Source organism: Athene cunicularia (genome assembly GCF_003259725.1).
Source record: "Athene cunicularia isolate RWA chromosome 3 unlocalized genomic scaffold, athCun1 chr3_part1, whole genome shotgun sequence".
Classification (NCBI taxonomy): domain Eukaryota; kingdom Metazoa; phylum Chordata; class Aves; order Strigiformes; family Strigidae; genus Athene; species Athene cunicularia.
In genome coordinates, this window is record NW_020799097.1 from 25,632,084 (window position 1) to 25,656,049 (window position 23,966).

The following is a 23,966-nucleotide window of genomic DNA, read 5'->3' on the forward strand; positions in this document are numbered from 1 at the left end:
GGGGGGTTGCTAACATTACAGCACTTACACAATACTTCTATAAAAATCTGCAGTTCAGAGGTGAATGAGTCCACTGTCAGGTTCGTTTATTTCCTACAGTCATTATTACGTGCTATGCATAAGCCTGAGAAAATGTAAACAGAATTCTAAAAATATTTTGCATAAAGATGGTGGTAGATATTAAAACGCAAAGTAGGTTATATATGATAAATTCTCAGATATGCTGCTTGTCCAGATTTCAGTAAAGACCTACATCTTTTCCATTATCTGTATTGCACATTGAGACAGCACAGTAAAAATACATAGCTCAGTCAACTCAGTCCCTACTCAAAAAGAACTTTTTCCAACTTCAGTAGGAAATTGCTTGAGTAAAGGGTACAAACGCTGCCCTTATACTTAGCTAATTTTCTGTCCTAAATTAAAATTAGCAGAAGTGATTCTGAATATCAAGATTATTAGATTTTTTTCCTAAAGAGGCTTTAATTTGGGATGTCAAAAAAAGGACTACTTCTTTCTCTAATCTTTTTTGCTGGACTGACCAAAACCTGAATGCTAGAGTCAAGAAAATCACTGCAGGGCTGATAAAGGCTCAGAGATTATAGGCCAGGTTCAGACTGATCCTCTATTAAACACATCAAGTAGTCCCAATCCTTAGTGGAGAGACCCAAGCAACTCCAGAGAACTACTAAGTTCTCAGGTGAGCTGAATTTCTCTTGAGATGATTCTCACTCACCACGGGTTTAAAGTCAGCTCGCAACAAAGAAGCTTATGCTTAGGTGGTGCCTGTGGTTATGTACAGTGAATCCAAGCCTCAGCAGTCTGGTTTCATTACTAATTTGTCTCCTGCTTCCACTAGGAGGAATTAATCGCATGGAACAGACTAGTTAAATTGCCTGCTTAGGTCTAGGGACACCTAGGATAGTTCACGGTGTTCCCTCTTGAGATCAATTATTCAGTGATAAAATAAATTAAATGAATCTAGACATAAATACAGATATTTATTTCCACCAAGAGAAACAACTATCTTTCCAGTTCTAACACAAATATACGTATTTCCCTTTCCACTTACCCAAAGACACCACCAGCGTGTGCTTCAGAAATGAAATGGCTGCTTTATTTTACTGCTGTGCATTGGCATCACTGCTTTGGATGCAGTTAGGCATGGTTTGGAGTCAGTACTTGCTATGAACAAATAACAGAGTACAGGGACACAGAACATGTCCGTGGCATCTGTAAATCTTGCATGCATACTTGTTTTTAATGCACAGAACCTTTGGCTCCCTTTCTGTCTTGTACTGCCTCACTGTGGACTGAGGCGGTAAAAGCAAACAGTGACCAGTCCTCTTCATGGTTCCTCCCATAGCACCGAGCCAGCAGCCTACTCCAGAGTACAGTTTCCTGGAAGTCCACATGTTCTCCATGGGATGTACTGAAAAGGCCAGCATGCGTTGCCAGTCACCAGTCCACAGCGGCTGCCCCCTCTGAACCATCCCGCCCCTTCGAAATAGCCAGATGCCGAGAACTATACCTGCTCTGATCCCTTTAGACTGGATTTAAATCTCACAAATGCATGATTTGCCAGATCTGCTTATAAACTGAGCATTTCTGTACCGTCCTGCAGAAAGATACATTTTCACAGCACACAACTTTGATGGTGCTGTTCCAAAATGCAACTATAAAAAGAGGTTCTCCCACAGCACTGTACTGTTTTATCTTCCTTCTGTGGAAGGAAGTGCAGGAACAGCCAAATGCTGGCTGTGATCTAAATGAATCTTTTGCTGATGGCTGGACTCAGGCACTCCTTTCCAGTGCAGAATTAAACTAGACTATGGGGCTATTTTCTCTTTTCTATAACCTGATAACTTATTTTCTCTTATAAACTGAGTTAAACTGCTCTTCAAAGAGCTGTATCAGTTTCTGTGAAATCAACTACAATTTTAGAACACTTTTTTGCAGGACCACGTAAGGTCCCATTTTGTCCAGTAGAGCCCGGGGGCCTAATTTACAGAACTGACATACATCTTCACCTACAACGTGAAGAATATTGAAGCGAAGAACAACTGAAGTAAGATTCAACCTTAACGTATCTCCTCTGGATTTTTTTTTCCAAATGTGATTTAAAACAGTTGTGAAAATTAAGTCAGCTGCATAGATATTGTTTCCTTAAACTCTGTTGCTGGCATATCACTAATAGTTTGTTTCTTTGAAACCAGCTTTGTAATTGTTAATACTGTCTTAAATATGTCTTCACATCTTATATTCCCAACAACAAAAGAAGAATTAACAGAATCTGATTTTTGTCCTTAGAAATCATTAGAACATATAAATGAATTTAACAGAGGTAGGTCCACATTCTATTTCATAGTAAACAACTACAAGAAGCAACTTTAAAGTAGGACAAGAGTGCTGTGTCAGAAAACAGATCTGCAGAATAGTATTCACCCTGTACTAAACAAGAAGATTCCCCCAATTTGGTAAAAGCAAAAGAATGGAGCTGGAAAGCAGTCCAACAAAAACCTTTTAAAGGCAAAATAAACTTAAAAAAAAATAGCCTTCCACTTTCCTGACTTTCAGCAGGCTCTCAGTGACTGCACAGGAGAGTTTAGACTGTTAGTCACTAATCCCTTTGATGTCAGTACAAAGCAAACAGGACAACAGAAGCATGGCATCAAGACATGGCATCGATGAAATTATACAGCCTCATTTGGCACATAAACTTCAGAAAATGTCTAATGAATGCCCCTTCCTCAGTAACTCTTCCACTCTTCCATTGCAATATTGCACCACTTTGCTTTTTTAAAACCACTTCTATAAAAAAGTTGAATCTAATAAAGGAAAAGTTAAATTTTAAAAAATTATAAAAAATTTATCATATAAAAATGCCAAACCCCTGAAGCCATATATACAAAATGTATCAGATTTATGAAAATAACTGGACCCAATTATATAACAAAACAATTTTATACAAAAAGGTACAAGATTGCATTCAAATTAATACAAATAAAAGTAAAAAAAGGTCTCGTTCATAGAAGATCTGTTTCTTTTAAATTTACAGGTATAGAAAACAGTACCAAATTGTCTCATGTTAGCCACCATTTCAGGGGACACATCCACTGGTTCAGAGAGCATTTCCACACGTCACCGGTGAGCACCATACTTTGCCAACCAGTCAACACGCCCGTGGATCGGCTGAGCTGGTGGTGGGAGAGGCATTAATCTTGGTGTGCTTTTTGTAGGTGAATTGAATGATGGCCGTCCAAGATGGGGTCTTACTGATTTCAGAGAAGCATAATCTAAGGGACAAAAGAAAATACTGTGCAACCAAGGTTCAGTGAGCAGCTGACCACACTGAAAAGCAACTGGATGCAGGTCCAGATCCTTATTTCTTCAGGAAATAAGCCTCCTTTTTTAATAGAATTTGCTGATGTGAAACAACAGTGGATCTAATTCCTAAAAGTCTACCAGACAAGGAGTATTTCTATCATTGATTTGACAAGTGGGAATTCTGTGTCAGCTCTCACACCAACCTCTAGGTCCCACTCAAATATGCTGTGGATAAAACCACCTATTTCATAAACAAAGTGAAAACAAACCAAATCCATCTGCATATGAAGCTCTGCAAGGTTACAAACTGTAGTACCAGTCAATCATATATTTACAAATAAAGCAAAGACATGTAGTTCCATGCTGCATATATACAGCATTACCAGAGTAAAAAGCAAGGGACCAAGAGAACTTTGGTACTATACTTACTAGAAGATGGATCCACAACTGGTGCTAACTGAACCCTCTGCCCAGCAGAGCCTACTTCCTTCTTCAGAAATGAAGGGATATAACCACTACTTAGACCACTTGATCCTATGGGCCCTGAAAAAAATGACAAGGAACACTTGAGCTCAACACAATGGATCTCCCATACTATCAACAGATGACAAAGGTGTGCACTGATGGGTCACATTCAAGATCAAGCCTGATCACGGCTTGATGAAAACCAGAACTTCATTGAAGATGCTAGAAATCCCCAAACCCTATATATACCTAGATTCAGGCAACTGTCAGCACCATGCTGCATTAAAGGTGAATGGAAAAGAGGTGCAAATTGTACCCTTAGAAGGGCAATTTCTGCTTCTCCATGACATCTCAGCTTTTTCAAGGTTTTTCAAAGCTTTCAAAACGTAGCACTTCAGCTGGAATTATTCTGTTTTATTTCTGAATTATTCTGTTAGCAACTGGGACCTGTGAATATACTCACTCTTGATTTCTGTGCAGTAAGTCTAGGGCTCTGGTGCTACACAAAGCTCTTACTGAAGTCAGTAAGAGCACAACTTAATAAATTGGGATAGATTCATGTTCCAAATGTGGAAAGTCACCTACAAGACTTGCCCGTAAGATTAGAAGGAACACATCTGACCGACCTGTAGGATAAGCTGTAGAAATTGGAACAAACATACATAGAAATAAAACAGTCTAGAGTCACAGCACAGATGGACACTAAACAAGTTAGCATGCACAGATCAGATCCATCACACATATGCCTCTAATGTATTAAAGCAATAATGCAGCGGCAACGCATATGGTGGGAAGTGATGGCAGTAATTAAAAAAGGTAAAAAGGTCTAATGATATCCTAATGCAGCTACAAAAGAAGCAAAAAAACCTGTAGAAGAGCCAGGAAGGAGACATGTGGAATGTATATAAAGGTTCTCATGTAGTTTAGCTATTTACAACATCCTCCCATCTTGAATCTTTAAAGAACAATTTTCCGATTAAATTACCTCCAAAATTTTAGATTTTAATTTTTAAAACCAGTTTCTGAAGGTCCAAAATGTTTCTTTGTGATGAGATTCAACAGATATTTTTCTCAAACATTTTCATAACAATATATGCAAAACAAGTACTGCACTGCAGAACTTTTAATATCACATGAAAACCTGAGGCCAAGAAAGATTCAGAAAAGAAATACATAGATACAATCTAGAAACATCAGCATGTTTAATTATAACTGGTAAAATCAAATGTAAAAATCTACAAATTACTTCAAATCAAATAGGGATTTAAATACCTGAAATACCAAATGCCCCAAAAACCTGAAGAAGAAAAATTAAAGAGTTTTGCTTTTTGTCGTAATTTTTTAAAGCTACAATTATTTCACTACTTTAAACAGAATCAATTAAAAAGATATGATAGATTTTATTTGCTTTATTCACATAAGAGTGGTGTGTTTGGCTAATTCAATTTAGATCAGCTTCCTCCTCTGAGTCATTCATGCACCAGCTAGGCTAAAATAATTTGGAAAAATGAAAATACAACTTACAAAAACTGATGAGGGAAACTGAAGGCAAGATGAAGCATTTCAGGTTAAAGAGATCTAAGATGTCCAACCTTCTATGCATGTGGTACTTCAAACCAGACTTTTGAGGATTCATTGGAAAAAATTACTGTGTTTCAGTTGAAAGTAGTCTACAATTTCAATGAACAGTGCTCATAACTGATTTCAACAGGAAGAACAGACATGGTGGCAAATATCTTTGGAGCTGACAATGTATTAGAAATGGACGACCCCAAAATACAGCTGTCTGAAATTGCAGAGATATCACCTATTATCTTTTCTCAGTGTTAAGCAGAGCTTCTTACCTGTATTCATCCTGTTAATACTTCCTCCCAAACTGGAAGCTTTCCCAGGCAAACCAGAACTGGGCCAGGAGTTAGATGGAACAGACTCTTTGTTTGAAGTGGAGACTATGCTATTTCTTGTGCTTATTCCTATTGCAAAAATGCAAAAATTACCACACTGAAACCTTTGCTGTTACACTGGCTTGCATTCATTCTACCTGATGCACAATCTTGGAGCAAATGTCCAGTTCAGTGAACTTAACAAAAACCACTCTTAACATGCCTCCAGGTGACTTCCCAGCCTCTCATACAGGAATACTATGGCTAGTATAAGTACTATGAGCAAATGAACAGCTAACACGGCCTTTATAAATAGAAATTATGAAAGATTTATATTCAGCTCATTTTAAGTACAGGCAGACATGCTGTCCACCTCCTGTACTTCATCCTGAACCAATGCTGGTCAGTATAGGAGAGGTTAACACGAAGATAGGCATGCAATTCCTCCACAGAGACATGGATCTGCATTCTATTTAACTCCAAGCTACAGGAAAGTATATTCCCAGTATTAGTTAGCTTCTGTTGTTCATGGTATTATATACCTGAGGTAAACATAGGGCACTTTCTTCTCCAGTCTAGAACACCAGTCTTTTCCTTCTTAGGGAAACAGGGAATAGCTTGTCACATTAACAGACATTTTCTAACATGCTTTAAAATATAAAAGAGTATCCAGCAGGAAGAAGTACCATCAATCCTGTCCCCTTCTTGTAAGCAGGATTTATCTCAGCTGCTAGACTGCTAAAATGTAGTTTGTATCATGATCATCTCTCCTCATTTTCTTTAAACAGCAGTCCCCCTCCACAAACTCAAAGGATAAAGCATAATGTACCAATGATTATTTCACACTGCTGTTGGAATTACAGGAAGAAAAAGAAGTATTTTTTACTAACCAGGTAGATACCTAGAATGTCTCAAGTAGTGTTGCTTTGCTGCAGAAACTCTCAATGTGGGAGTGTCCTGTCGTGGAAAGGTTGCATGGGAAGGTGCACTACTGCCAGAGCCTACAGCATCCGAAGGCTTCAGGTCCAAAATGCTTTCAAATCTATAACCCAAGAATTGCTACACTTAGTCAAATTCTTATAGCATATGTTTATCCACAGTTGGCCTTTTCAACTCTGTATCATCTCCAGGAATCATCTCCTCTTACTGTGTTTGCTACAGCATAAACAGACAACAGGGAATATTTTCAGCCTGAAGCCATACAAGTGCCCCTGAAAATCAGATCTGCACTTCTAGTTCCCCTATATATTGCTTTCAAAGTTTGCATAAATCACTCAGTAAATGTTTATCTGCTGTATGATCCATGGAAACTGCAGCTTAGAGTCACTCAAAACAGCTCGTAAGTGTGGAAGATGTCAATATGGTTTGTATGTAAAACAAAGTATATATTCAAAGATTAACTTGGGAAGACTTAAGCAAAGTATCATTTTCAGTGGGGAAAAATTAACAACATTAACACTGTCCATCAAAAAATGTGTGGCAATTCAAAGGTCAGCATTCAATAAGCAGCCAAGTCAAAGCAGGAGAGGAACAAGCTGCATGTCCTTTACCAGCCTGGATATATGTTTCTAGATCCATAGAAAACATAAAGAGCAACATTATGAAAAGAGGGGAAGCCTTTAAAAAACCAAATAGCACAGGGACATAAAAGAAACCAACTTACCTACAAAGAGTTTCATCAGTCTGCCTCTTTTTGGTTTTCAAGTCCATCCTCATGATGGAAGAGCTGAAATCAAGGTCTTCCAAGTCATCCCAGTCTTCAGAACTCTTCACTGTTTTAGCAAGATGTCCCCATCTTCGCCTAGGTTTTGGTTTTAGTTCACCATTTATATTCTCAGTCCCAGCAGATGTTTTCTGTTATAAAGATTGAAGAGAAACAAACCCATGCACTTACACTATAAACCAGGTAACAGGACAAAAAAAAGACTTTTTTCTCCTGTCTCAAAAAGTAATAGTGGTGGTAGAGCTGTAACAACAGAATCCTAACCTTTCATTAAACATGCTAAGAACACAATCTGTAGCCTGGAGACATTAATACATATCTTCTGTGTTTCATCCTGTAATAAAGTATCTTGCACTGAAAGAAGAGTAAGCTTCTTAGGTCTCTACTTCAATCCTATTTATATTTCAGTATACACCTCCCAAACAAGATCACACTCAATTTTTATTTCTTGACCCATCTTAGGAGCACAAAACTGCATGCATGCATGTTTCCACAAGCCTGTGCTTAGACATTTATAAAACCCGTTTTTCTTGCAGTACAGCATAGGTACAAATTTGTGTCTCTTCAGCCATTTAAGCCCATCAGAGCATTTCAACTTTGTGCAACTCTGTATATGGCCAGTACAGACCCTACTTAAGACCAATCGATCTCTTAGCAGCAGCATTCACACTGTCTGCTCTTGTCACCTACCTTGTGAAGTCAGTCTCCTTGTATAATCAAGAAAAATGGTAGGGGCATATGCTGAAAAAAGAATATGCTGTTTTCTATGGCTGGTATAGAAGCCTGAAGGGACTATTACTTCCAGACACATAAAGTGGATGCCTTAAATAGATGAAGGCAATAGCCCCCTCCCCCTCATCTGAATACTATTTAGCTTGGTACTTTTGTCTCTGACATCAACTCCATTAATATTCTGACAACTGTACATCCTTTTTATTGTATGAAATCACAGTGTCATCCTTTAAGTGGTGCTTTACAACAAAGGGAAGTATAAAATGGCTTTGAAATGAGAACTCGATTTGTTCATTTTATAGCAACTGGATTTAGATTTCAACAGAGTAACTTCCACTTTCTAGCAGAAAGTTTTAACTATTCTTTATTCCCATTTCCTAACCATTTAGTAAAGTATAAGAACCTTGGAAGAGAACAAGAAGGCATTATATTTCCAAACATTTAAGGAAAAATAAGGTAGTATATCAGGAAGTGTATCTTATCCTAGATGGACCTTTACCTGCTGAGGAATCTTATTGTGAATTGCAGGCAGAAGAACCTGGTTAGACTTGTCCTCCTGTAAGTAGTTACTGTGCTCAGTCCCAGAGTTGTCTGTCTTATATGGGTACACCAAGGGCTGAGAAGACTGATTTTGTTGAAAAGTCCTTGACGAAATGCGGGCATGAGGTTTCGGAGGGGGTTGTGCTGGAGGAACAGGCTTAATATGCAGAGACGATTTATTATGCAGTTCCTTTTGCCTCACCAGTTCCTGAACACCCAGGGCATGCCCAACCTGGAAATACGGATATCGAAGTGCCTAAAACATAACGAAAATGTTAGGATCCAACTTAGGAAAACAAAGTTAACTTACCCTAGCCCTATGTGATGGTACAAATTTAATTTCCTTTTCTCTGGAGTGGGAAACAACAGAAGACCCATCTGTTGAGACACTAGATTCTAGTGAGCACAATCTACTTCAGATTAATGCTGCAATAGTAGAAAAGTTTCAACAGATATCAAGTTATCAAATCTTCTGTGAACTTGCACAAAAGGAAAAGGATCTGCAGAAGTAAGATACTTAACCAGGTATATGACATCTAGAGACATGTTTCATTATGTGCTGTCTCTTCATGTGTGTGTCCAGACACATGTGCAAACACGTGCACACCTGTCATCACAAATTCAGCCATCAAAACTTGAATGACCCCAGAGACATCCCATCCTTTCCACTCTCCAGTTCCAAGACCAAATCAAGTGAAAGAAATATAACTCTTATGAAAATTAGCTTCTCTCTTTTTTGGAAGACACGTTGGTAAAAATATCTTTATCCTGCCTTACAAGTAATTAAGGAGTTATCAGTAAAGGCAACTTATCTCTGCTCATTTTGCTGTTTCAGGTATACTTATCTTCCCTTCTCAAAGACCTCTCACTGCAAAAAGCATCCAAAAACTCAAATTCCTCACCATATTTGTACCTTATTGTCAAACATTTTCTAATGACTCTTAATACCAAATTACAGTCACTACTTTTTGATTTTCATTACCTTTGCGAGTTCTTAATCTGTTTTACTTTTTTAACTGCTTTAATTAGCTTTAAAGTTTTTTATTACAATTTGCACTGAAGGCCTGATATAATGACAAAGGTTCAGCTATGGTCCTATTGAAGTCAAGTTAGATTTTAACCCAGAACCACATCCGTTTTTCAAAAGGTGCCCTGCTCATTTCATTAATTAGGTGCTACCACAGTACCTGAAATCAGTGGCTACTGTCAACAACATCAACTAGACCATTATATAGGCAACACTGATGACTTGTGCTATGCTTATGTACAGGATGTTGGGACATATTAAGTGAGCTGAGACTGCCCTGCACACTGCCTTGTATAAACTGGCTTATCCAAGCAATGCTGGGCTGGATGAGCAAACATTAAGGTAGACTGAAAGCAAGCTGACTGGCCAGGCCTGGAGGGTGGTGATTAGTGGAACATAGTCTGGTTGGAGGCCAGAAGGCATCGGTATATCTGAGAGGTCAATACTGGGTCAGATACTGTTGAATATCTCCATTAATTATGTCGATGGTAGTGCAGAGTGCAAGTGCATGTTTGCCGATGACACAAAACTGGAAGGAGTGGCTGATACGCCATAGGGTCATGTTGCCATCCAGAGGGACCTTGACTGGCTGGAGAAATGAGCTGACAGGAACTTCATGAAGCTCAACAAGGAGAAGTGCAAAGTCCTGCACTTGGGGAGGAACAACATCATGCACCAGTACATGCTGGGGTTGACTACCTGGAAAGCAGCTTTGCAGGAAAGGACCTAGTAGACACCAGGCTGAACATGAGCTACCAATATGCCCTTGCTGCAAATAAGGCTAATGGTCCTGGGCTGCACAAGCAGGAGTGTTGCCAGTAGGTCAAGGGCAGGGATCCTTCCCCTTTGCTCAGCACTGGTGAGGCCACACCTGGAGTGCTGTGTCCAGTTTTGGGCTTCGCAGCAGAAGAGAGACATGGACATCATAGAGAGAGTCCAGCAAAGGGCCATGAAGATGATTAAGGGACCAGAGCATATTACATATGACAAAGGACTAAGGGAGCTTGGACTGTTCAGCCTGGACAAGAGATGGTTCAGGGAGATCTTATCAAAGTATGCAAATACCTGAAGGGAGGGTGCAAAGAAGATGGAGCGAGGCTCTTTTCAGTGATGCCCAGTGACAAGGCCAGAAGCAATGGGCACAAACTGAAACACAGGAGGTTCCCTCTGAACATCAGGAAACACTTTTTTACTGTGAGGGTGACTGAGCACCAAGACATGTTGCCTAGGGCAGGGCAGTTGGACCAGATGACCTCCAAATGCCCCTTACAACCTTAACCTTCCTGTGAATCGGTGGCATGTATCAACAGCAATGAAAGCACGGCATCACAACCTTCAGCTGTACATCCTACCTTCATTATGCTGCTATTCAGTGACTGTATTACACTTAATTCAGGTGTACATCCACACACTGCAGTCACACATTTGATCACTGAACACACACCCCATGCAGTTGATGTTGCATGCAGAAGATTCACTACTCTCTTTAATTACTCCCCTCTGTCTTGCAAATCATTCTTGGCTTCTGCTCTTCTCCCTTCTAAGAACTGCACCCCTGAGCAACCGTTAAATGACTGTCTATAAAAGGTGTCTTGCACCAAAAGGAAGCATCATATACAGATGTGAGAAAAAGAAAACAAAACCAAACCTGACTAGCTGTTGGTCGTTTTTTGGGGTCCCACTGCAGCATGTCTCTCATGAGCTGCACTGCTTCACTGCTAGCATTAGGTATGAGGGTTTTTAAGTTGTTAGGTACACACTGAGGCCAGCGAAAATTCATGGAGGCTGAAAGTTGGTAGCCTTCAGGCCAGTCGTTCTGGAAGAATGAGATTTCCAATTACAGATAAAGTTCAGCTGTAAAATATCATAGTGCCTAAATACACTAGCATCTATTCTACCAATAACAGACTGTGTCCAGGTTACTCTAGACTACATTAAAGATTTCACTAGAAATTTTCACCTCAAACCTCTGGTGATAGGTAAGTCTTGCTCTACATCTGAGCATGTCAAAGGCACAAATGGAATCAGGAGATAAAAGTGTTGTCATGATTCCAATTTCCAGCCTCTAAAACCACAGGTTTATTCACAACATGCAAAAGAAAATGAAATTTCTGCCTAATGAAATTGCAGTCTAATTGACTTTGTTTGCTGTTCAGGGGTCTATTTCTCTTCTAAATGTCAGGTTTTATAGCACAATTACATAATGCTTATTTCACAGAAAGTAAGTTTTAATTTAGTTTACTGTATCTGAGATCAACACCATACAACAGCAGCAAGTGTGTGCCATTCTGTATTGCAGAACACCTCTAGCATTATTGCAGTGTGGAATGTCACTTTAACTACCTTCTTTGGTGTTCCCAGGACTTGACAAATTTTGAATATAGTATCAATCTCACTGGCGCCTGGGAAGAGAGGCCTCAGTGTGTAAACTTCTGCCATTATACAACCAACAGCCCAAATGTCTATTGGAGAACTATAGCTGGTGGATCTCAGAAGGACTTCAGGAGCCCTGTACCTGTAAGAGGAAAAAAAAAAAAATCCCAACAATCAACACAATTCAAACAGACATACAACAAACCATTCAGCCCTTCATTCTTTGCTGTTAAGAGCAAACATCCCTTTAAAAAGCTGCTATCCTCCCCTATCCTATATATAATTTTTTTTTTCTAGAATGAAGAATTAAAACCTACATAAGCTCTTTAAGCTTTCTTATTCCTGACAAGCAGCAAAACTAGCATGTCCCACCCCTCTTATCAGGCTCCCTCTTTTTATCTATGTTGCTGCCCCCTGTAAACCATCTTGCACTAACTGAAGCTTTTCAAACTATGCCAAGCTTAAATAAAAGTTTTATAAAGAGGAGGTATCAACAGTGGCATTACATTCAGCAGTAATTTAATACTTTACTACTTTAAAGGCTTGATTATAAGTTCCACACAATGTAGGTGAATACTAGCACTTACCATCTTGTGGATACATAATCGGTGTAAGGAGGTCTAGATCGGATTTCTCGGGCTAAGCCAAAGTCTGCTATTTTCACAAGTTCTGGTCCCATACAAAGGAGGTTTTCAGGTTTCAAGTCTCTATGAAAGAACCCTAAAATTCAAATGAAATACTGATGTGCATTGCAATGCCATCTCCAGCTGTAGTCTTTATTTTCCATCTGCATTGTTTCGCCTTAGTTCTTACTAAGCTTGAATAGCACAACACAGAGTTCAAAGTCTTATATGATCAACAAAGCTAGTCAGTATAATGGTTCTTCAGTCAGACTGACAGTTCAGAGCATTCAGTCAGATAGCTCCCTTTCAAGTGACACTTCTTTAACATAAAAAAAAAAATACACCATTTTAACATTAGTTTCATTCTAATTGTGTTCAAAACTGTGCAATGAAGACATAAAAAAATACTTCAAAAGTTCTTTTAAAAAGAATATAAATTAATTTCACTTTGAATCTTCTTTTTTAAATCTGAGGACATAATAAACTGCAAGCACTGTTATTCATTGCCCTATCACATAGGGGATCTCAGTGTATTTTTTTTAGTGCTCTCTGCATTCAGCAAAACTTTATCACAAATGAGCATTTGGCAAGAGCTCTTTCAATGCAGATGAGAGGAGAGGGCTAGAATATTACTGACTACTGCTTCTGAAATTTGCTTCCACCCTTCGACTGGAAAACTTGTCCTTATGTTTTTTTCTTGCCGGCATCTAAGACCACTGTTTCCTATATACAGCTCCCTCTGTAATATCTTACTAGAGCTCTACAATCTGCTTTTCAGACATTCCAACATGCTTAGTTTTCTCCATGGCCATGAACATGCTCCCACAGAGAACAGAATAAACATTCACATAGGATGTACCTACATAGTCCAGTATAACTATACCTTGTTTGATAGATTAACGTGTAACAGCAATGAAGACATAGTGCTGTAAATTTCTATCAACCAGCAGATTACATCCTTCCTAGGGATATTCAGTAGATGTTCTGGTGCCAGCTTGAACTACTGCTTCTTTACAGAAGGTACCAGACAGAGCAATCAAGGTTGTTTTCAGCATTTAGTACAATCACTTCCATGTTTTGCTGTACAGACATGCAATGCACACACAGAATGCTTCCGAGGCAATTTATTTCATGGCAAATTTTTAAAAGATGCTTAGAGTTTGGATGGGCAAAGAACATAAAAAGTTTATTTGACAAGCATTTCTATGACACACAGGTGCAAAATAGAGAAATAAGAAAGGGGAAAGAAGTCCATGCAATTCTTCCGAAACTGTTGCAGAGAAAATCTTGGGACACCCAGTCTTACACTGTGAGCCACAAGACCATCAAGACCATCCTGTCAGGCTTGCTATAAATTCCTTGATCTTTGATACCACAGATTTGCAACATCTTGGCAGAAGTATCAGTCTAGTGTGTAGCAAGTCAGTGAACAAGACAGTTTCAACACATAATTCTTTATAGCTATAGTAAGTTAAATAGCAGTAAAATGTATTCTGAAAGGTTGTGATCCATTTGACAATTTATTAAAAAAAAAAGGTGGCTTAGATTTTTGCAAATAAATAATATTATTTTTCTGGTTTTAAATATTTTTTATCACACTGGAACAGACTAGAATTTCTAGTTTGATTTCAGAAGAGTATCCAAGCCCCATTAGAACAGAGAATAAAGCCATTGGCTTGAAAATGTTTTGAAAAACAAAATTAAATGTGTTCAACTGAACTGAAATGCTGGTGCTACAAGTCTTTCATTTCCAGGACTTTGGCCACTGATGTTAGTTCTCTTCTGCTAAGAGCTGACCAGCAACATATACTACAGTGTATTTAGCAGGCAGAATTGTAGGGGGAAAAAAAACATGGTGAGGAAGTTATCATTAAAATAGTATTTTTTATTAGTTAAGTGGGTCTTGTTACTACTGGCTGGTACACAGCTTTAGCTTTTACCATTATTGTAAAAATGAGTTGAAAGGCCATGCAATGAAAGTTGTTTGGCACTCAGACATTATTACGTTAAGTATATATTACAGAGAATGTGCATTTTATTCAGGTATCTGTGTGTACCTTGAGAGAAGAGTAATTTTTCCTTTATTCCCAATCTCAGGGGACCTCTAAATCTATGAAGAAATGAGTCCATTAACATCAGATGAGTCTCAAAGTGGTCAGCTGCTAGTTTGAAAAAGTAGAAATCTACAGAAAAGGAACTAAGTAAACCTCCAGACTAAAATATAAGGCAACTGTACAATATGAATATTTTCAGTAATCTGAATCTCTCATATAGTGCCATTCTTTTGATTACTTCCTTTACTTAAAGTTAGTAATATAATTGTTAGTGTACTCATTAAAAAAGTTACACAGACACTATCTTGCTCTAATTCAAAATGTTTACTGCTAAAAACCATAACTCACCATTCTTATGGATAAATGCAAGTCCTTGCAGGATCTGATACATAATATTCCTAACTGTAGACTCAGGAAACAGTTTGTTTCTATGGGATAAAAGAAAAGAGAAGACATAAATATTAAGTTCACACATTAGTTTATGCTGTCTAATGAACCAAAGACAAAAGTAACAATGACAATAAAATTGCTAGATACATTTTAAGCAGTCTCATGTAGTATTTTCAGAACTGCCATATTAAGAATATGTGGCATCATATGTAGACTATATGGGACAGCAAATTAAAAAAAAGGGGGGGGGGGAAAGAAAAACCCAAACAAAATTGGCCAAACTGAACAAACCTTAACACATACAGGTTGTGAGGCACACTCAAGACAGCAAGAGCTCATGTTAATTTAGTGCTTTTCACGTACAGTTTCTTCTGGCCTCTCTTTTAGAGCATATACAAGCCTTACTCATGACTTTCCCTTGTTATTATTTAACAGCTGATGTGCTACTTCCTTTTCTTCTGTTATCTGAAAAAACAGTCTCATCTGCTACCACTGAAAACAAGAGGCTCTTCTCATGATATTCAGGTGAGAAGATGAGCCATGACAGGCAGCATATTGATAGCCTCTCTTACCAAGAGAGGATTCTGATCAAACTGCTCTGCACCAGCTGCCTCTGCGCATGCCAAAACACAGTAGAGCTGGGGTGGAAATCAGTGACAATTTTATTCAGAAAGAGCTGAACAGCAAATGAAGAAGGGCCTTATTCATTTTCCTGAGCTTGATTCCTCTCAAAAAAACCTGACCATCACATACTTCAGAAGTGAGATAAGTACTAGAGTCAGCTTCTCTTATCTGCTTATTTTTTTAATTACAGGCAGAAGGAGTCATACTTCCTCTAGAGTCCCTTCCAGCAAGACTGGCAATTTTAACTGACTTAAGCAAATAAATCACATTCTTAAACATTTGATTTAGACAATGTCTAACCAACCCAAGGCCTAATTAAACCATAGAGAATATGATGTGTAGCACACTTTTACAGAAAACTGCCCTTTTTGTTTTCATAAGAAGGCTGGATATATCAAGCATTTCTAAGAAACTCCTGAAGATAAGTCATGCACCTGAACCATTTTCTCAAGGTTCATCATTTTGTATCATTAAAAATCAGCATCCATATACATGCACCCATTTTAGTCAAAGTTGTTCTATAGCTGTGCATGCATAATAAATATTTTTATGCTTAAAAAAGGTATTTTCTGTAGTATTCACAGAGATCTGTTATAACAATAACCTTACTTTGTTAAATCAAGTAAGATTACTGTCATCTCTCAAGCTAAGTTCTATGGTCCATAGAAAGAAAACAGCCTCCTCGGAGAACAATTCAAAGCAGGGAGCTATTTTGCTGCAAATTATCCTCTAGAGGATGCTATCATGGCCCAAAGGCTAAAATTAAGACTTCACTAATGCTCCAGTAAATATCTAAAAGCTAGATTGTATTGCAGTAGGAATGCTAATGAATAAAACAGGCAGTCTTTGGATTTGTCCATTGGAATTGCAAGGCAAAAAAATAATTCCTAGAAGCCATCCAGAATTTGACCCATCATGATTACTATTTCAACCACTTTTTATTTATTCATTTATATGAGGAAGCCATAATAGAAGAGGTGGTGATACCACCCTCTAATAGGAAAAGCACTGCTGGTTGGAGTACTTAGCTAGAAATCTGAAGTTCTAGATTCAATGCCTTCTCAGGTGAGGGCTGTTAAAAGTCCACAGTTCCTAACTCTCAAAGAGTGGCCTGCTTATCTACCAGGCTAATCTGCAAAGAGACACTGGAAACTCTCACTAAACTGTCTGGGATATGCTCAAAGGTGACAGCTACAGCTCCTACTGCAGCATACAGCTTTAAGCCATAGTGATCTAAGCCTAAACAAATGATCCAAAGTCCTCTGAAAAGTAACAGGGGTGCTAAAAGCACATTATTCAAGTAATTGATTGGTATCAAGAATCGGTGATGCTGTTACATACCTTTCTTTCATTAACTGATAAAGATTTTCCTTCATGTATTCAAACACAAAATACAGATGATCATTTTCCCTAATAACTTCTTTCAGCTTTACGACATTGGCATGGTTTAATTTCTTCAAAGACTAGAAACAGAAAATACAAACAAGATATTACAAGGGTCTTACTCTAATGACAACAAAAAAAACCCTATTTCACCAAGGCAGAGTTGGCTTCAAAATCTCTTCAAAATTTTAAATAATCAGACAGCTCTGAGAACAAAGACCAAACCTCCAAGTACAGATAGATAGATAGATAGATAGATAGATAGATAGATAGCATACATATTAATTTAATGTGCTGGTTGTTCAAAAGCCAGCTATCTGGCATCATAGTACGAGCCAAAACAGTTGCGTTCTCTCTGTAAGTAACTTCCTACTGGCAGAATTCACACTCTTGTTGTACTTGCACTGGCAATAGTCAGGTTAGACTCAGGAGTAAATATAACCCTGGAAACTTCCTTGGTATTGTGGATTAACCCTGGTGGGCAGCTGAGCTCACTCATCCCCTCCAGTGGGAGGGGGGAGAGAATCGGAATGGCACAAACTGAGAAAACTCTTGAGTTGAGCCAAAAACAATTTAATAGGTAAAGCAAAAACTGCATATGCAAACGAAGCAAAACAAGGAATTCATTCACTGCTTCCCATCAGCAGACAGGTGTTCGGCCCTCTCCAGGAAAGCAGGGCTCCAGCACGCATAATGGTTACTTGGGAAGACAAATGCCATCACTCTGACTGTCGTCTCTTCCTCCTCCTTTCCCTAGCTTTTATTGCTGAGCACAATGTCATATGGGATGTCCCTCTGTTCTGCTGTCCTGGCTGTGTCCCCTCCCAGCCTCTTGCCCAGCTTCAGACTACTTGCTGGCAGGGAAGCATGAAAAACAGAAAATGCTTGAGGTTGTGCAAGCACTGCTAAGCAATAACTAAAACACCCTGTGTTATCAACACTGTTTTGGTGAGTAATCTAAAATGTAGATCCATACAAGATGCTGTGAAGAAAATTAACTCTATCCTAGCCAAAACCAGCATACTTGGGTCTTCATTCTCCTTTTCAACATTTCCATGTATTCTACATTCATTCTTGCTGTAGCAACACAGCAACCAATAGGCAGTACTGTAAGAAAAGTGAACTAGGTTTTCTGCATGTTTGCAACAGCAATAGCAAGGACTAGAAATTAAGGGAGGTCCTTCGAACATACCCCTAAAGCTTTGCTGATGTCAGAATTTCATATTAAATGTCTGCCCCCAAACCAGCTATCCAGAAACAACTGCATGTACAAAGGTTACTGCTGTGCAAAGGGCACGTGTTCTCAAGCTCATAAAAACAAACACCAATCAACTCCAGGTTTTATGATATCAAAGCTCTCTTACACACCACTCACTTCAAGGAGGAAATTATTTTTTGTATGACTACAGAATTTTAAGAATCTGTAAGACTACAGTTCAAATGCAGAGCCAGGAAACAGAACTGCAATGCCATATGCCATAGCTTATGTTGGGGGGAGTTTTTGATAAAAGGGATGCAAAGAATTTGATGCTATCCCAAAATGTGACGGGGATTGTCTAATCTGAAGTTAATCATTGAATTAAACAAGTACCTTAACCTCTCGAAGGTTCATGCATTCCTCCCAGGAATAAAACTTTCTCTTCATTCTACAATAGTAGAAGGGAAAAAAACGATTAATACATGGTCAACATCAGACCTGTAAGTCTCATTAAAACTTAACAATTCAGTTCTTACATCAAAATATATGGTGGGATCTCCTTTGTCAAAAAACTTTACATCTCTAGACAAAGCACACTCTTTAAAAGTATTACTGTTACACAGGATTGCCTTTTTTCATCTCTCTCTCTCTCTCTCTATATATATATATGTATATATATATATATATCTTGCTGCAAAAAAATTCAGAGCCTTCAACAAGTCATGGCATGCTATTTTTCTTTCCAGTATACAGTGTGGTGGAGTACAGTCTAATTGTAAAAAGAGTAAAGGTTATGACAGTTATGAACAACTCAGACTAAATTTTGAAACAACTCTAATGAAGACCAAATTAAATCACTTCACTGGGTCTCCAATTTTTATCATATTCTTCTTGCTGCTTCTCTGTATTTTAATTTCCCTGTAATTTTAATACCTTCCCCCTCTAAGTTTTATTTCTTCATTTTTCAGTGTCCACCAGTCCCCGTATTTCTCTCACCTTTGCAAACTGCAACTATCATGCCAAGTGGTTTTTGAATTCTGCCTTTCTTTCAAGCTTATAAGCAACTCTGCTCTAACAGAAACAAACTGCATGGCAGTTCTGTTTTCTCCTAAACCAGAAATCTGAGTATGTATTTGTGTGTAACATATGGTCCTATTTGTTCATAAGCATTTTGATTATGACTCATTCTTTCATATATAACTATATGCTTTAGTACAAACAGGATGAAAGCTCACATATACACAGAAAAGCACAGATTACATTTACAAATATACCCAACTGCTTCAAGTCTCTATTTCAGAGAGAATTAGGCACCCTTTGAAGATCTGATTCAATTATTATTATTATTTCTCAGTATTACTTATTATTGTACCAAGTTTCCAGTTTGAAATCAGCTCTTAAATTACAATAGTTTAAGAACTACAAGTCCTTCATTCTGTGGATATTTTTTTTTTTTAAGCAGTGTTTTTGCAGTTACTGCCTTGTGCGTTCAGCCACCAGGCCATTTCTGGTCTTAATAATGGATTGGCATTAACGTGTAAGCTAAGAAAGTACCATCTTCTGGTTTGTTCTGAAATGTCTGAGTTTCTACCATGTTACAAAATGAAAATCAAAGCTCTCTCTGGCAAGGTACAGGAAAAATACCCTGAGCACAGAGGATTTAGAAAGTTGCTAAAGCTAGCTATTGACTGTTCATACAAACCAGCATTGTACTGAAGGCTCTTTTGACAAGTATGTCCTGGGTCATGGTTGGTATTTCAGGAAGGTGCCTGCAATGCTTTACAGCTGTCTCTTACCAGAACTAGGACAAATAAGCCATTTACAAACTGAGGTCACTACAGAAGTGGCAGAGAAAATCAAGCAGATTTCTCAAGGAATTTCAAGAAACTCTCAAGCTGAAAAGACCAACACGTAATAGCTCATAAAGATACCGAAAACGTACAATGAGATCCATTGTGTTAATTATTACTGCAGAATTAACATTACACTGGAAATCAGACCATGTAATCTGTGTTCCATGTAAGCAGCAGGGAAAGGGCTGCAGATTCCAAAGCAGCATTGCAGAATACTCTAAATTATACACATAATAGACATTTGACTGCATAGAGTAGCAGAACACTGTCACAATAAGGCTATATATCTCACCTTCTTTATCTTCTGCTGGGGCTTTGGAGGATAAAAGGAACTTGAGCTTTGCATGCTGCCCCCAATACAACTTCAAATACAAATGCTGTGTGGAAAGTTAAGTATTCAAACCAGCACAACCAAGTGATGTGGAGCATAGAATGGAAAAACGTGGACCATCCATTGTTAAGTAACAAATAAAGTACTTACTTTTTAATGGCTATTAGCTCTCCAGATTCAATGCTTCTCCCTAGGAGAACAGAGCCGTAGGTCCCATCACCAAGCTGTCTTATAGTTGTGTACCTATTCATGATGAGGATACTTTAGCTGCAAGCGCATTTCAGTCCTTAGTGTTTCTTGCGTTTCTCCTCCGAGTGTAACCAGTTCTTTCTGTGGCAGCATAAATATAGAGCACTCAGGACAGTGTGAACAGTTGCAGGAATCATGTTTTCAAGACTTAGCCTTTGGTCTGAAAGCACAGAACATAATGCGTTTGATTTCTGTCCCCTTCCAAGATTGCTTGTTTGAAGACACCATTTTCCTCCATGAGATATTCCTTGTAAGCTATACACAAACATCTGTCTCGGCTTCTCCCCAGAGAGGGCTAACCTGTGTCTAGACGTAACTAGGCACGTTCCCCATATCCACTCTTATACTAAAGCTAGAGATACTTTACAGCAAGCTTGCAGGCAGCCCTAATGGGAGAAACTATTATTACTAAAAGCAGAAGATAAAGCCTCATAGCTTGAAGAAAACAGTCTGCTATCAGAAAAATGAAGCATTACAATAAGACAGAAGGGAATTTGTTCTAGCCAAATTATCAGACACGTAAGTCACTATCACAAGTTGTACTCCCATCAGTCAAACCAACTGACTTTCCATAAGGTCCTATGCTAGAGATACAGCCACATGTGGTCTCTTAAACAGCGTTCAGATGAAGACTACTATATTCATGTCAGGTAAGAGCAAATATATTTCACTACAGTAGCCCTGAGCATGAAAATCAGCCTCTAGAAGTAGTGGCTATGGCAGTTCATCTAGCCGACCTTTTGTCCCGACGCTGCATGAACAACAGAATGCTAGATAATAAAGCAAAAAAGTTCTTATGCCCTCATTTAATCTAATTGTTACTAGACTTTAGTTTAGAACAAATATGATATATATATATATGTAAATTAACCTGCAATGAGGGTTTGGTCCCTGCATTCTCTTTTTCTCCAATTCTAAGAGATCAGCAATATTCATGGCTGGTGACTTCTGCCTTCTGTAACCTGCATTTAAACTACATTTCCACTTTTTTTTTTTTTTTTTGTAGCAGCCTTAAATCTCTCCTCCATCTTGCCTTATTTCACAAACTATTATTATTATTATTATAAAAGTAGTGGGATTATGTTGCTCAAACTCTGAACTGACATCAGTGCAGAGCCAAAATCCTGTAGATGCAAGATGTTGTGAAGACCCTTTGTTTTCAGTCTTCTAAGCCTATTAGCCCCACTAATACTGATACAGGAACAAACAAAAATTAGGAAAAAATATTTTAATACATCTTTTGACAATTTTACACATTGTGTATGAAAAAGAAAAAGCACATCTCTAACACTATCTTAGACACTCAGACAGGCAGAAGGAATGACATGTTCTCTAGCAGTACCTGCTTCTCCCCACACACTACTATAGAGAACCACAACTGAGCACCTTAAATTAAGAGACCTAATCCCACTTTTTGTACTACTTGCAAGGAACACAGAGCCTGTCCATAAGAAAGGCACTCTGGAAAACCAGTTCTTTTTGGCTGTTTTTCAGGCTGTGCACCTGCATAGCATAAAGCCTTGTTTAGGTAATGTTCTGCACCCAGGTTTAAAAAGCTTTGGTTACTCCAGCTGGTCAATGATTGGATGGCAACTCAGAAGCCTCAGGTCCCTGGCTTTTAGCCAGATCCTTGGCAAAAATTTCAAGCAATGACAAAGCCTTGCATGGTCTCCTAGTCTGAAAATGTAATATTTATTAGTATCCAAACATTTTTGTATGGAACTTCAAATTGAAACAGATGGAACTTGTGGATTTTTCAGCACATATATGACAGAGTTCTGAAACTGTAATCGTAACAGACGCTTAAAATTCATGAACCATTATGCTGTCTCTGGCTTACCATTCCCATATCCCTTTCCCAGGGAACTGTGACTGCAGAGTAGAGAAGCATCTTTACCTCGTCTTTGGTAACGACAGCAAATCAAATAATGCATAACACTGCTAGCACATGACATTGCTAGTAATAATCACCAAAAGCTATCATTGCTAGATTGTTTGATGCCTCCTGAACAGAGAGAGTAGCAAATGTAACTGCCTATTCTTTATTGGGGATACTAATTTAAGCCCCTCTCCTTTCCATGGCCATCAATCTTCACAAAACTTGTAAGAAATTATCTTTGCGATTCAAGCTCTGCTGTCAAACTTGACCAAAACCAGACAAGTGAATTGAAGTATTTTTCAGGCATAAAGGGGAGACAAAGAACCTAGAGAGGAAAAAACAGTCAGAAAATACATATTTCTGTGAGGAATGCATGTTGAAAAAAATGCCTGGATGCACATGGCTCCTATGGAAGCACAAATCCACCCGTATGAAAAGTCACTGAACAAAATCTAAATAAAATCTTATGGTGAATTAAATCAGTACAATTTCTTGTTGAACTCAGCAGCGAAGTTGCTTTTTAAAATCTATTTTACTTTGCAAGATTTATGTTCTGTCCTTGCTGCCTTCTGCTATCTCTCACCTTCAACTATGAGAATAAACTAAATCTTACCCCTGGAGACTGTTTCACTTAAGTACAGTCCCACTCAAATCACTGAAATGAGCACATGGGCCTCTGACAAGGAGTTTGCAGAGCTACATGTATGACCTAGTCTAGGTTCTAGTCTTGAACTACAATCTAGGTAAATTCACATTGTTGGAGGGTGTAAATAAAAACTGCAAAACTGTTGAGTAAAAGAATGTGTTGATACTAAACAAAGTATAAGCCTTATTTTCACCATATTGTAACACTGTGTTCAGACTCTACCTCATCCATAAACATTTTTTTCCACAGAAATCAACCAGCAAAGCCCCTTTAAAAGCAAGCCTAATTTAATGTATCAGAACTGCTTTCTGACTCTAGCTTAAACTTACTATTTTGCTTATGTACACTTGAAATAAGTATCCACTCCCGTTTGAAGGGCTGCAGTACTGCGAACTGAAAGTGAAACTGGCTCACTCTGCCAAAGCTGAGAAACGCAAACAGTAAACAATCAGCAAGTGCCTTTTAAAGTGCGTTCTGTGTTTTGTCAGTAACCTCAAGGTGTTACTAGCAGGATGCACAGAGAAAGGCGTGGTTTAACGCCGCAGGTTTCAATCGATGTTGCCCCAGCAGCCTTGTTTTATTTGTTAGCGAAGGCTTTGGGGGTGCCCCATGAGCCGAAAACCAAGGCGGGAGCGGTGGGAGGCATCGGCGCCCCGGCAGCAGGCGGAC

At 38.5% G+C, this 23,966-nt stretch overlaps 1 protein-coding gene across 4 annotated transcripts; it reads right to left on the reverse strand.

Annotated features, from left to right (window-relative positions):
• Nucleotides 1–1,490: 1,490 nt before the first annotated feature.
• Nucleotides 1,491–21,539, reverse strand: ICK (intestinal cell kinase). Of its 4 annotated transcripts, XR_003397942.1 has the most exons (14): nucleotides 20,674–21,539; nucleotides 18,733–18,787; nucleotides 17,100–17,221; nucleotides 15,093–15,172; nucleotides 12,655–12,787; nucleotides 12,038–12,209; nucleotides 11,343–11,510; nucleotides 8,627–8,923; nucleotides 7,336–7,526; nucleotides 6,563–6,714; nucleotides 5,634–5,762; nucleotides 5,062–5,086; nucleotides 3,754–3,867; nucleotides 3,179–3,293 (listed from the first exon to the last, which is right to left on the reverse strand). XR_003397942.1 is itself a non-coding variant. In XM_026844143.1 (13 exons), the coding sequence occupies exons 1-13, from the start codon at nucleotides 20,772–20,774 to the stop codon at nucleotides 3,139–3,141; spliced, it is 1,869 nt and encodes a 622-aa protein (XP_026699944.1). In that variant the 5' UTR covers nucleotides 20,775–21,529; the 3' UTR covers nucleotides 1,491–3,138. The 4 variants fall into 4 exon arrangements, 3 of the variants coding, with proteins under 3 accessions (XP_026699944.1, XP_026699945.1, XP_026699946.1); XM_026844143.1 differs by lacking the exon at nucleotides 5,062–5,086 and having other exon boundaries at nucleotides 1,491–3,293; nucleotides 20,674–21,529; XM_026844144.1 differs by lacking the exon at nucleotides 5,062–5,086 and having other exon boundaries at nucleotides 1,491–3,293; nucleotides 20,670–20,774.
• Between the last annotated feature and the right edge of the window lie 2,427 nt (nucleotides 21,540–23,966).